The sequence below is a fragment of the Camponotus vicinus genome, unplaced genomic scaffold (assembly GCF_025532165.1).
Source record: "Camponotus vicinus isolate PSW18456_S1 unplaced genomic scaffold, iyCamVici1.0 SCAF_5, whole genome shotgun sequence".
Taxonomy (NCBI): Eukaryota; Metazoa; Arthropoda; class Insecta; order Hymenoptera; family Formicidae; genus Camponotus; species Camponotus vicinus.
Window position 1 is genome coordinate 11,552,864 of NW_028141977.1, and position 12,564 is coordinate 11,565,427.

Sequence of the window (12,564 nt, forward strand, 5' to 3'; positions counted from 1 at the left end):
AAGTTTTATTCGAAAATTTGAGCAAACAGCGCTTTCACGTATGTTGAATTAGAGATAACTATTAGCTTCAAATATAATTCTATAACCACGGTAAAGCACAGTGCTTAACTAATACAGCGTAACGTTTGCTAATACTATTGTTAAAATACGTGTAATCGCGTAATATTAATGCGTATTAAATATGCCATATTGAATTATTCATGCATTGAAATATATATATTTGATATATAGTTAAGATTTAATCTTCTAAAATTAGAAATTTTGAGTTTTATCATTAAAGAAGATAAGTGAAAGTTTTCAAATCAATTTAATTAATTTATCTCGAAAACTAACTCTTTGAGAAATATATATAAATTAATTTTCTATTTCAACGAAAGATAAAAGTGTCAATTATGTTAACTTATCTATGCTAAAATCCACGTTTATTATTCTTCTAACAATTTTAAAAAATTCTTTGTTTATTTACAAATACAGGAAGAACGCTACAATTCAGACTATTCACCGTATAACTCTGATTGATTTCTTTTGTGCACGATGCTCGCGTGTGAAATCGTAAACCAAGCCACACCGCAATGAAATATCGCGGCGGAAACATGCGGTTTTTTGCGGTAGAGAAAGGGGACTGCTGCAGTATTGTCGCTAATTTTCGAACAGCATGTCGGAGATATCCACGGAATTTTCTCATTTTGCGCCCTTTCGCGACTGGCAAAAAAATACAGCAAGTTTCGCGGTCGCGCGCGCCCGCGGGATGAGCCGCAAAATTCGTCATCCCCGAAAATTCCATCGCGATGAATAAATTCCCGATTTTGCACAACTCGCGCGAGCGAAATGCGATGGAACGAAATCTGGTCTGTCGGCAAACGGTGAAATTTGCCTGAAACTTTTAACTACCGCACGGCGACGTGACTGCTGGTGATCGATATATTCCACGTGATATCGCTCTCCTCTGTTTCTCTGTAATAAAATGACATAAGTATAAGAATAATAAAAAATATAAGAATGCATATCTCAATTTTCTTCAAATAAAAATGTTACCTAGATTATTTAAAATCGCCGACATTTCGTGACAATGATACATGTTGAAATTAATCACGATAAACATGAACTGGTTTACCTAAAAGAAAATTATTGCGAAAAAATATTTATATAACTAATATAATTATAATCAACTTCTAGTAATAGAGTATTAAATTATAATGTTCTATTAGAATATCGTGACAGCAAATATAAGTTCGGATTTTGTTAAAAATAAAAGGATTCGTTAGGCGGAACATACAAAATCATACATATGCATTATAATGAGATGTATTTTTAAAAATTTTCCACGTGCGAAATTATGTTATTCATTATTTCTCTTCGTGTTTTTGTTTCAAACAAAATTTTTAACGGTTGCATCAACAAACGCCGATATATTATTGCACTATTATATATGTAGCATCAATGATAATGACAGCGCGTTCGTTAAGCAATAATTGATCGGTTCGTATTTGCAGCAGTTCGTGTTGTTTATTATGAGCGAAAATATAACGAGATTGTTACACTGCAGAGATAAATATTATTTAAAACCTGAAAATATTAAAACCAACATCGTAAATTCAAGCTGCCGTAAATATCAATTCTGCGATCGTGGCATTTTATCCCTTATTACCATGTTTCTCATGCGTTGGCGCGGATAATGTAAATCGTCGACATAATGTAAAGCTGAAAGTTGTATATGAGGGTATTTGTAAACTTATCTCGGTTAATATTTGGAAAGAAACATTTTCGTTATTAATCCCTTAGAAGTTACGCACAACATTAAAGTATTATAGGATTAGGAATCAGACTTCACTTTAATAATACTAATTTTGTTCTACATAACTTTCTCTTTTTACGGTATGTTGAAATAAAGAATCATCGTAAAGCTGTGAATAATCTCGAAATGACTTCGAATCGAATTCGCCTTCCATGCGCATACCAATTTTACGGTTAAAATGCTCTTCGCGTAAAAGCTGCCGGGATTACTATTTTTATATAAGCGCTATCTGCGCAGTTGTCTAAAGGAGCTAGGTACAAGCAGATGTCCAAAAAAACGTTTTCCCTTTTTTTCTTCCCCACGACGATGAGGGCACACCTACCTCCGCTCTACGAACAACCTGAAGTAAGAAAATCCGTAGGGATTTCGCGGTTACCGCATATCTTTCGCTTACGATTATGTTTGCCGCTTGGAAAAAAGAGAACATTCCGCGAAAACACCATTACCCATTCTCCCTTATAGCATTCTTAACTTTCTTGAATTTCTTTTTCGCTGTTATGCACAGGGAACAGGTGTGCTAAAACACTGTTTATACATCTTTATTTATACGTTACTTTGCGATTATCCGCAGGTGATGCCATGTATCATTTAATTTTATAATTTTCGATTATATTTCCACGTTACATGTTTGAAGATGTAGCTGATTCATTGCCCTGGATTATTCCTGCGGATGTGAAAAAACATTTATTGGAGCAAGCATCAAATTAGCATCATTAAATGATGAAAATACCAATTGTAATTAATTTAAAAGCAAAAAATAATAAAAATGTACATAATACATTTTTATTTTTTATTTTTTTTTTAATTTCTCTAGCCCCGTATCTAGAATTAAATTTTTAAATGTAGATTGAAATTTTATTCAGAATACTAATGGACCATTAAATAGAAAGAGAGTAATTCAGAATTATAAATGCATTCTGCCCTACCGAAGAAACATCGCATTGGCAATGATACAAAGCGTCAATTAATTACACCAGCATTAGGGTTGACGGGATAATTTCGTTTATTTCACCGCAATTGTTATATTATCTGTCGCACTATCTACAGCGTACCGCGCTTATTAACATGGAGCCGCGGTTTTGTCATTAACATATATCAAAGAAACGCGCCAGGCACAACTGATTTAATTATCCTTTCCCCCGCGAATGAGAGAAAATCGCCCCGACCAGTTAGCAACGTGTCGTCATTCCCGCGCTTGTATACGCGTTATCGTACCACGGCCAGTAATGCCGACCCTATTTAGCGCGACGTAAACTCCCTACGGAGTAGCTGTAGACCGACCACGGAAGGCAGGTTCAATTTCGAGCTCTCGTACAACCTCAGGTCTCCTCAAAGATTTTATTTGTCGCGTTAAAAGGAAAGTACGGGACATCGACTTCCCTGCGACTCCCTCGATGTACATCTGCTTACGTTATTACATTCACAGTGAATCCGTTGCATCTTTTTCATCCTGTGTCTGTCGTACGGATTTTTTTAATTCCCGAACGATATTGCGGAGATCGGAAAAGAGAGTGCTACCTGGATGATTCGAGGAAACGAACCGAGAAGCCTTTGATATAAAAGTAACGTGCGATGGCGTGTCGTGAATTTATCATTCCGTGTTCTCGGATTTTCATCGAATCGCGAAACACAGTCGATATCGAGAAGATAATTTTTTTATAACGCTCTCTTCGTAAAAATCATACCTCGCGTAAGGTGGGGAAATATAATTTCCGTTCGCTGACGGAAGATTTGATGCATCATCGTGATTCCACTCGCGCAATCTGATTTACTTTTAGAATAATGCCCGGAATTATTTGGAGGATTATCGCAATGCGAACGTTATGTATGAATTTTAGAGAATGTTAGATTAAATTCATTTATACGCGTCGCGGTAGATATATGTATGTATATCTGCGAGCAAATACGCGTAGAATATTCCAGGACAAATCTATACGTGCAAAACATATGTGCAGATTCCCACGCGCCACAAAGAATATCATTATCGGGAACGGGATGATTAGTTTCTTTTCCGGTAGAGATATCTTTCATCGCACATTTATTTCCGATGTCCCATTTTCCATTTCTCTCGTTTCGACCCCATTTGCCGCCATCCTCGTGCGAATTTCCATTCATAGCACGATTCTTTTAACTTTGATGAATCGTGTTCGAATCCAACTGAATCATTACTCGAATTGCGACGCGTAAAAGAGCTTAAATAAATGAGCGGAAAAAAATTTTAATTTTTAATAGCATATAATATTGAATAATTTTTACAAAAAAGAAATAGGTTGGGCCACGCATATTTTTTTACATATAGATAGTTTTGGCGCACTTCCAGTTTGATAATCGAGCGTTTCAAAAACTGATGGCAGAGATAGAGCATCATCTCTGTTATAAGGACGCTGTCACATAGTATTAGGGAAGAGCACACCCTTCGATGCGATGATGTGGCTTTAGACGAGCAGATAATTACAAAACCGAGTTTACTGGATGTATCAGGATGTAAGCTGAAGCCTCCGCAAATTGTTGGCGAGTTGGGTTTGTCTGGCTAGCTAGGTAGTTGCTACCATCCGGTGCTGTCATTAACCACCGGGCTGATATATATCACACATACAGATTTGTTTACACACGCGTGAAATTTCAATGCGAATAACTCGATCGAGCAATTAATGGAATAATAAAATTTGCGAAAATTGCATTGTTCAATTTGCGAAATAAAATTACCGACAATCTACGAGACAGTTTTTTTGCGAGTAAATATGCCGTCAAAAGATATCGTCACTTCAAATGTTTCGAATGCATATACAAAATAAAAAATGTAACGAATAAGTATAAATGATAAAAAGAGCCGAAAAAGTATACTTTTTATTAACAAGTTTTCTAAATTTCTTTACACGAATAATATAATATGTTAATTAAAAATTACAATCGATCCTCGTTTTTACGAGTATAATATTTTGTCTCACATTGCACGAATATGAATGATTAAAAGGTTTGACATTTTTGTTATTTTATATTCCTCGATTTTTCATAAATTTACTACTCGTTTTTATTCACACACGCGATTGTTGCCTGGCACGAAAAAAATTGATAGAAACTCGATAATATATTTCAAGATTACGTGCGCAGATACAATGCAGCTTGAATATATCATCAAATTCACGGTTGACAGCGAGAAACATACATGAGATGTTGTATCTGATCCCATGGGTGAAAGGTAATTCATAACAGAATTTAACAAATTACCTGTGACACGCCCGTGTGCCTCCTCGTGCTCGAGTGTCATCGCATGGCGAAATTCCTGACACATCGCGTCTCTTCGACTGTCGAGCAATAGCGAGACGTGCGAGAGAACGTGGGCCGTACCTTTCCATTCTTCTCCCCCTTTTTCCTATTTCTCTGTTTTCTCTTTTCTTACATGTGCCACGCGTGGAATTTTATATGTAACCCGGCGGAGCGCCCGACCCAATCCAACTCTACCCAGCTTCAGGACTGTCGCCAGGAAAAGAATGGTCGTCTGCCTCGTATTACGTTGACTGCTACCACTGACATTACTTCCAGTCGGGGGTAAAAGGAATGGTCCCCTGTCTTGTATTACGTTGGCCTCTGTAACCATCAGTTACGACTATCAGAATAGTCTAGTCTAAAGTTTGCCTAAATATGTCGTTAATTGTTTATCGTTGTGATGTGGCTATTTGCCACGCTTGAAAACGCATAATAGAACTGTGCGCAAAAACTTGCTAATGGCGAAGATATTTATGCATAAATGTGACAAATAAGTTTTTATTCGAAATTGATTTACCTAAATAAAAAAGCTGGGAGAGTTTGAATAATTATATTTGCTAATTGAATTTTTTATCTATATATAATTATCCGCAAAAGTATATAAATAGAATAATATACTATAAATGGAATATAATATAAATGGAATAATATGATTATTGAATTAATTATTTCGAAAATAATATTTAATTTTTAAACAATGTTCGAAAGAGTTGTTACGAATTAAACGAAACAATTAATATCGGATTAAACTATGAAAATAGTAATTATGCGTTTAAAGGAACTAACTTGTAGTTCTTAGAAGCTTTACCAAAGAAGTTATCAGATTCGTCGTCGGGACTCTGTATATTTAACACGCGCGCGTGTACGTGCGATGTAGCGGATGTAGCGATACACGAGCACTTAACTACTTACACACCTTACCTTATACGTTAGAGCGAATATCTTTGTTGTCCGACCGTATCTACCGATATATGGAACCATCGTTTTGGCCCGTAGATGTTGTCTGAGCATACACCGACCGTTTTCACTGTTAAATATACATGTCCGAGTATTCTTCCTGTTATATACACCATGAACGTTTTCGCTCGGGTGTGAGTGCACCGGAGGGGCCCTCGCCATCAAGCGCACACACGCTTGTCTAGCGCGTCTTAAGCGCACATGAGCGCGCATCTGCATAATGCATACGCACTGAGGAAACTGAGGTCCGACACACCATCACGGCATCTCGTATCGCGGAGCGCCATGGAAGGGCGTCTTTATTCCGTCGTTCCATTATTCTCTCGCATGGAAAATCCCCCGGCGGAGCCTTTCGCTGCCTCTTGCGCGGCACGTCCCCCATTTTACAATGACTTATGTATAGCCGCGGAACTTTTTATCGCCGGCCGCGTGACACTTCTCTCGACCCGCCATGAATATTTTGCGGACGCCGACCGCGTCGCGGAGCGACCGTGTGGTTTGACGGGGCTTACGAGATTAATTATCCTGTGCTGTGTACTTGCATATGTATGTGAGTGTGTGAGAGAGAAATAGATATTTATAATATTTTATGAACACATCTAAAGATTACATAAATTTGCAATATGATTGAAAAATGCTGTCGTTTGAAGATTGCTACATCACCCGGAAACTATAAATTGTCTCGACGTGAAAAGAAGCTTAATTTGATCTGTCGTATTTAAGGGGCGCGAGTTAGGTCGAGATTACTCTTTAGATCACATCGGTCTATATCAGACGGCGATGTTTTTTATCTCACTCGTTTGGAGAATCGAACAATCTAGACGAGATGGGAATGCTCGTGCAGTATTTGCTTTATCTCCGAGCGTATATCTCCAGGGCGATAGTCAACCGATCGTCGCTAGGCGTCGAAAGGGAAATAGACGTCGTTACTCTTGCCCTGCAGCCTCGCTGTCTTCGTGCCGTGCCATGCCGTGTCGATGTGGCTGGCAATCGACATTTCCGAATTGCACGCCACAGTCGAGAAATATACTTATAGTTTTCTCTCGCGGAGTCGCTCTCGCAGCATCGCTCTCTTAGAAGCTCCGCCAATTCCCAGAGGGAAATCGAACGACGAGTGTCACGAGTTTAAAATGCTCGGCATTAAAGTTTCAGCTATCTTGGAAACGCGACTTCTCATCTGGATTTCTCATATTTACGTATCTTTATACAAGTTTAATCCCGTTTAAAATGCCGGGAAATAAATGTTCCTTTGATTTTAATACGACTCGAAGGAAATTTAAGAGCACTTTAAATTTTTCGTTTATTTATTTTCGACTTGTTAACTTATAATTAATAATGAATGATCAACTAAGTAGTTTTAAATAAGTACAAGATTTTTCAATATTTGATCATTTTTATCATCATTTAGATAACACACAAAAAAAAGGTGAATAATTTAATCAAATCATTTTTTTCTAATTGTTATTAAAGATACATCAAGACTTTCCTTTAGAAATGTTGAGAAATAAATTGTGCTGTTGTAACAAGTGCTTGAACTTTCTATTCCGTGATATAACAACTCGCAAATAGACGAAACAACATTGCGCGTTTGTCCACAAATAACAGAAACAACATCCAAAAAACTATTGAAGAAGAAAAGAGTCGCGAAGAGAGTGTAACAGTCTCCTCACGCGCCCATTTTCAGTAGCACAGCAAGCTACCTTAAGGGTCAAAAGAAATTTGTCCATTATCCTTCCAACTTGGAGATATCTACGTCGAAAATGGCATGTAATATCGTTTCCCAAGTGCTGTTGTAAAATTTTATATCCACGATAAGATTTTACGACCAAAATTATAAACTCTTCCTGCGATTTCAGAGAAAGGCGCAACGATACTAGCGCTTGCAATTGATTAATTATGCTAATTACGACAATTATTTTTGACAGTATCTCTCGCATTAATATTTTATACGATTTATTATTGCAAATATGAAGCGATTTGTCACTCTTAAATATCTGTTATATTTATTATATTCATTATTCCCGACACTCGTAACTTTCATATGATTTAGAGCTGATTTTATGTAACACTGATGATCCTGAAAATCACAAAATCCTGATATTTGTGTTGAAATATTTCCTAAACTTCCGAGGACCTAATCAATAAACTCTAAAAGCGCACAGCAGCGGGATAACGTTGCCGATATTGCACAAATAATGGATTCTTTTATACGCAACACAAAGCCAGAACCGAGGCGATATCGATACACGTCTGTTTCCGTATCGGCGTTGAAGGAACTGGTGTTAAAGGAGCGACAGGGCTGTACGGAAAGAATGAGGGGCGAGGGGATTGGGCGTTCACCGAGAAATCGGGTAGGAGGAGAAAGGAGTTACGGAATGCAACGATAACGTGAGATTTATGCAGCCCTGTGCACGGCCGAAGAACTTGCAAATGCCGCTCTCGCAACTTTTTCCCGTCCCCTTTACGCCTCCCTCCCTCGCGTTGCAGCTGCTTTAATGCAGTTGCAGTCGGGCGTAAGCCTCGGCGAAAGGAAACTTCGCGAATTGCATCGCGGTCTTTTGTGCGCCCAAGTTTATCCGCGAAGATGCATCGGTGCCCCTGCGAAAACTTTAGTCTTGTCGTCGTATCGTGCGTTGTTGTTGTAGACGAAAAGCCAAAGGAAGACCGCCAAGTAGCAAAAGTCACCAGAGGACAGATAACAAATAGATAACGGAATTTTGTTTTCAATTTGTTTCACGTGAATCTTATCCGATGAAAATTTTTAATTTGCATATCGTGTAAACATCGTAATTCTATAGTGACAGTTTCAATTTAATACTGTTTGGGAAAAAATGATGGATTTCGCCAAATCGAACACCAAAGGTAATCATATAATTTAATCATATAATTGACTGTAATCAATCAGATAACAGGGAGAAATAAAGAAATCTCGTGCGTATATTTAATTATTATATAATTCGAAAATACTTGTACATGTTATTCGCATTTATTTTCGAAGCTTGCTGCCTGGATGATTATGTCTCTTTGACAATTCGTTAATATCATTTTATGGTCGAGATATATTGCGGCGCACGGAATCACGTATGAAAACGTGAAAAATGGGTTGCTTTGTCCCCCTAAAAAAAAGAAAAAAACATTTCGATTCGTTGTCACGTATGGCTCTCGCCCCGATTCCCATTTATTTCTCTCATTTTCCCTCGTTTGCGGAACAATTTTAGTCATGCGTGCCGAAATTTTGCAGATGCGCCGCTCGTATGTGTTTTCGAAGATCGAACCGTTAAATCCGTCACTGCGTATATGTTTAACCGCAACACAAAACGACAATTTGATGAAAATGTCACGCGCGATATTTCCATTTTTGCAACTTGTTTTCTTAAATTTTCTCGGACTTTTAAAATGTCCGACAGTTTGGCGAGATTCCAACTTAATTCAATTTCTCATTGCTCGCGAACCCGCAAAGAATCTTGGATAATTGCAGCAAGTTGCAACGATTATACACGACGTAATTATATCTTGATTAATATATTATAATTGGACTAATATTTTTCAATTGAATTACAGCGCATGGCATGGACAGGAGTAATTATAAAACTTGATTAATTATTATTGTCAAATATTAATAGAGTACTGTATAAATCCTGTATTGGAATATTTCGTAAAATTCTGAATGAGAGTATAATTTCAAATATTTTGTCGCGCAGATTATTAACAGTCGTAGGGTATAATAGAATTGTATAATGTATCTTATTCATGTCATTACACTAATTACTAGCTTTATATACTAACTAATATATCGCAATGCATTAAACACTTACAATGTATTTTCATAATCAAATTATTAAGATAAATCTACTAATGAATTAATAATAATTAACAAGATAAAATTGTATCCTGACTTTATTATATCAGCCCGAAGCATTCGAGTCAATGGGAGGATTCTCGGAAAAGCATTACTACAATATGCATTCGCTTAAATTATTCGTACACATTCAACTGCGTACGAAATTGCAACAATCAATGGCATTATTGCAAATTCGCTGGATGCCGAATCGTATACGAAATCTCATAAAAGAGAGAGAGAGAGAGAGAGAGTCGCGCTCCAAGCCGCAAATTACCCCAAAGACATATTCAATATACGCAGCCATACACGTTGCATATACGCAACCATGCATGTATCGCGATCATTTAAAATATGTACCGTATTAAAAAAAAAAAGAGATATTATCTCTATTTGCCTCTTTGATTATTTTGAATTAAATGGAATTTATTTATAGACAATTTAGTTATATATTTTCAATGATTTGTATTCTCTTATTAGATTCCAGTGTTAATTGTAAGCACTGATGTAATCGATTTCTAAATATCGAGAATTTAATTAGGTGTCGAATAATTATCTTTACATACGCGCAGCGCATAAATACGATCGTGAATATATAAGTATAGTGAATTTTTGTATTGATAACCTGTAATGTGAAGATTTATCGCACTGCGTGTCAAGAGGAAAATCGAGGCATCACATCAAGCTGCAGACTCGTCATTTATTCCGGTCGCTTCGCTCGTCGGGAATTCGTCGTTTCTTCAAAAGGAACCGAATCAGGCGTTACGTGCAATCGCGACGACGCGAGCAAGAGCTCTAGTAAAACCTGAAGAAAAATTTCCGCGCGACTCATATGACTCACATATTCATCTTTTTGCTGACTTGGCGATATATTCCGGAAGTGTCTAGTAAATTTTCTGCTCTCTCTCTCTCTACATCCGTTGATTCCCTAATGTATATCGCATTAAATTTCTATCGTACGTGTAAAAATTACACACGCATTCATTATACACATTCATTATACACACAAATAAAATTAAGATATTAATTTTCTATATGAAAATTAATTATCGAAACTCATAATTTTAACGACAAACTTTATTCTACAATATTTTCGATATTATCTAGAAGATAATTTATTTCTTACGTGAATATTCGAAATATACATGTAACGAGCATTTATTGAATAATTTGTCGTCGATATGACATGTGCGTAAATTCTCTGTGCATTTGCTATCCTCCGGTATCTATAACTTATTTCGCACTTGAAAACCTTTACTTCGACTCGCATTCGTGCGAATTTCTTTCAATTCCGCTAAAGCATCGCAGAGAAAACAACTCACCTCGCTTGCAGGTACCCTCTCATCGTCGAAACGTGACGATATCTGACACTACAATATCGCTCTTTCTTTTCCTCTCGCCTATCGCGAATCCACCTAGACCCTAGATCGAATCAGTCTCGTTTCTCTTCTCGTCTTCTTCCTCGCTTTTCGTTTTCATCGAAGAGGAGACGGTAATTGGCGGGAACCTCGACGATCTACTCGTCGAGAAGCACTTTGGCGCACCGTCAATCCCTTCCGCCTCTTCCTATTCCGGCCGCAAGCTAAGAAAGGAGGGTAAAGGGAGAGGGACCGCGATGGTGGGTGGAAAAAAAATCAATTTTCAGGCGACTACTTTATTGGCACCGATAGCTGCCGGCATGCGGATTGCGATGGAAAAAGTGGAATTAGGAATTGATCTCATACGGCGAGAGATGAGAGGAATTTTCCGAAAATATACATACTCTACTTTTTGAGCGAATAGTGAGGGATTCACGTGAACCGTATTTCCCGAATCGGCGGATTAATTAGAATTTCGATTTCAATATAATGGTTGCGGCGGTTTGCAATAGCGTTTAATTGAAAATCCCTTTGACTTCCACGTTCGTGACAATATCGGCGGCTTTTGTTTCGCTGCGATCGGCGTGAACGATAGTAGGTAAGTGTTCTCCTTGTTCGAATGTAAATTTCGTGGTCATACGCGATGCTCCCTCGCTAATTCTTTCTCTCTCTCTTTCTCATTGACGTCATACTACAGAATTATTATTATTCGATTACCTTCTATTAATCACGAAAACACTATTTATTATCAAGGTACATATACAAGAGTTGTTTGCGAAAATAGCCCCTATGTATTCATGAAATACCATTACTCTCACATCAAAATGCTTTATGCTCAATTGTAATCACGTAGAATGCTTCATGTAACTATATTAATTAATGATTTTATCATTAATATGTTACGCAACTCTTTTGGAATAACATGCAATATTATTACAAACAACTCTCTTTGTTATATTCTTCCGTGCGAAATATGATCACCCACATATTCTCTACATCACGCTGGTCGTTGCACGCTCGCGTAAAAGGCGCTTGAGAAAATGCAAATGCTTTGCGAGCGAGTTATAAAAGCAGGGGCTGTGCCACCGTCAATGTGAAGCTGTAGACGGAAAATTAAACTGCCTGAAAAGCATAGGGAGAGAGAGAGAGAGAGAGAGAGAGAGAGAGAGAGAGAAGAGAGGAAGGGATAAGAGAAGAGGCAAAAATGGAAATCGACAGACACCGTTACAATGTAGCGAACCGCGTATTTCAGGAGAGAAGGGAGGAGGGGGCGAAGAAAGAGGGAGAGTAAAGAGATTCGCGGATTTTGATTGGATGGAATCCATAGTACGCGAACTGGATGCCGGACA

At 37.6% G+C, this 12,564-nt stretch overlaps 1 protein-coding gene and 2 long non-coding RNA genes across 4 annotated transcripts in view; 1 reads left to right on the plus strand and 2 right to left on the minus strand.

Annotated features, from left to right (window-relative positions):
- Positions 1 to 376: 376 nt before the first annotated feature.
- On the minus strand, positions 377 to 7,242 carry LOC145971758 (uncharacterized). Of its 2 annotated transcripts, XR_014438966.1 has the most exons (4): positions 5,984 to 7,242; positions 5,024 to 5,383; positions 1,036 to 1,114; positions 377 to 954 (listed from the first exon to the last, which is right to left on the minus strand). It is a non-coding gene; the product is annotated as an uncharacterized LOC145971758 (long non-coding RNA). The 2 variants fall into 2 exon arrangements; XR_014438967.1 differs by lacking the exons at positions 377 to 954; positions 1,036 to 1,114 and adding an exon at positions 1,487 to 2,459.
- Positions 7,243 to 8,835: 1,593 nt separating this feature from the next.
- Dlg1 (MAGUK family member discs large 1) overlaps positions 8,836 to 12,564 on the plus strand; it is a 276,280-nt gene continuing 272,551 nt past the window's right edge. Inside the window, exon 1 of the mRNA XM_083099768.1 lies at positions 8,836 to 8,881. Coding sequence (XP_082955894.1) covers positions 8,851 to 8,881 — 31 coding nt within the window. The 5' untranslated portion in view covers positions 8,836 to 8,850. The remainder of the gene's footprint in view (positions 8,882 to 12,564) is intronic.
- Positions 9,121 to 12,564, minus strand: part of LOC145971760 (uncharacterized) — a 152,343-nt gene continuing 148,899 nt past the window's right edge. The window contains exon 4 of the long non-coding RNA XR_014438970.1: positions 9,121 to 9,135. This is a non-coding gene — a long non-coding RNA (uncharacterized LOC145971760). The remainder of the gene's footprint in view (positions 9,136 to 12,564) is intronic.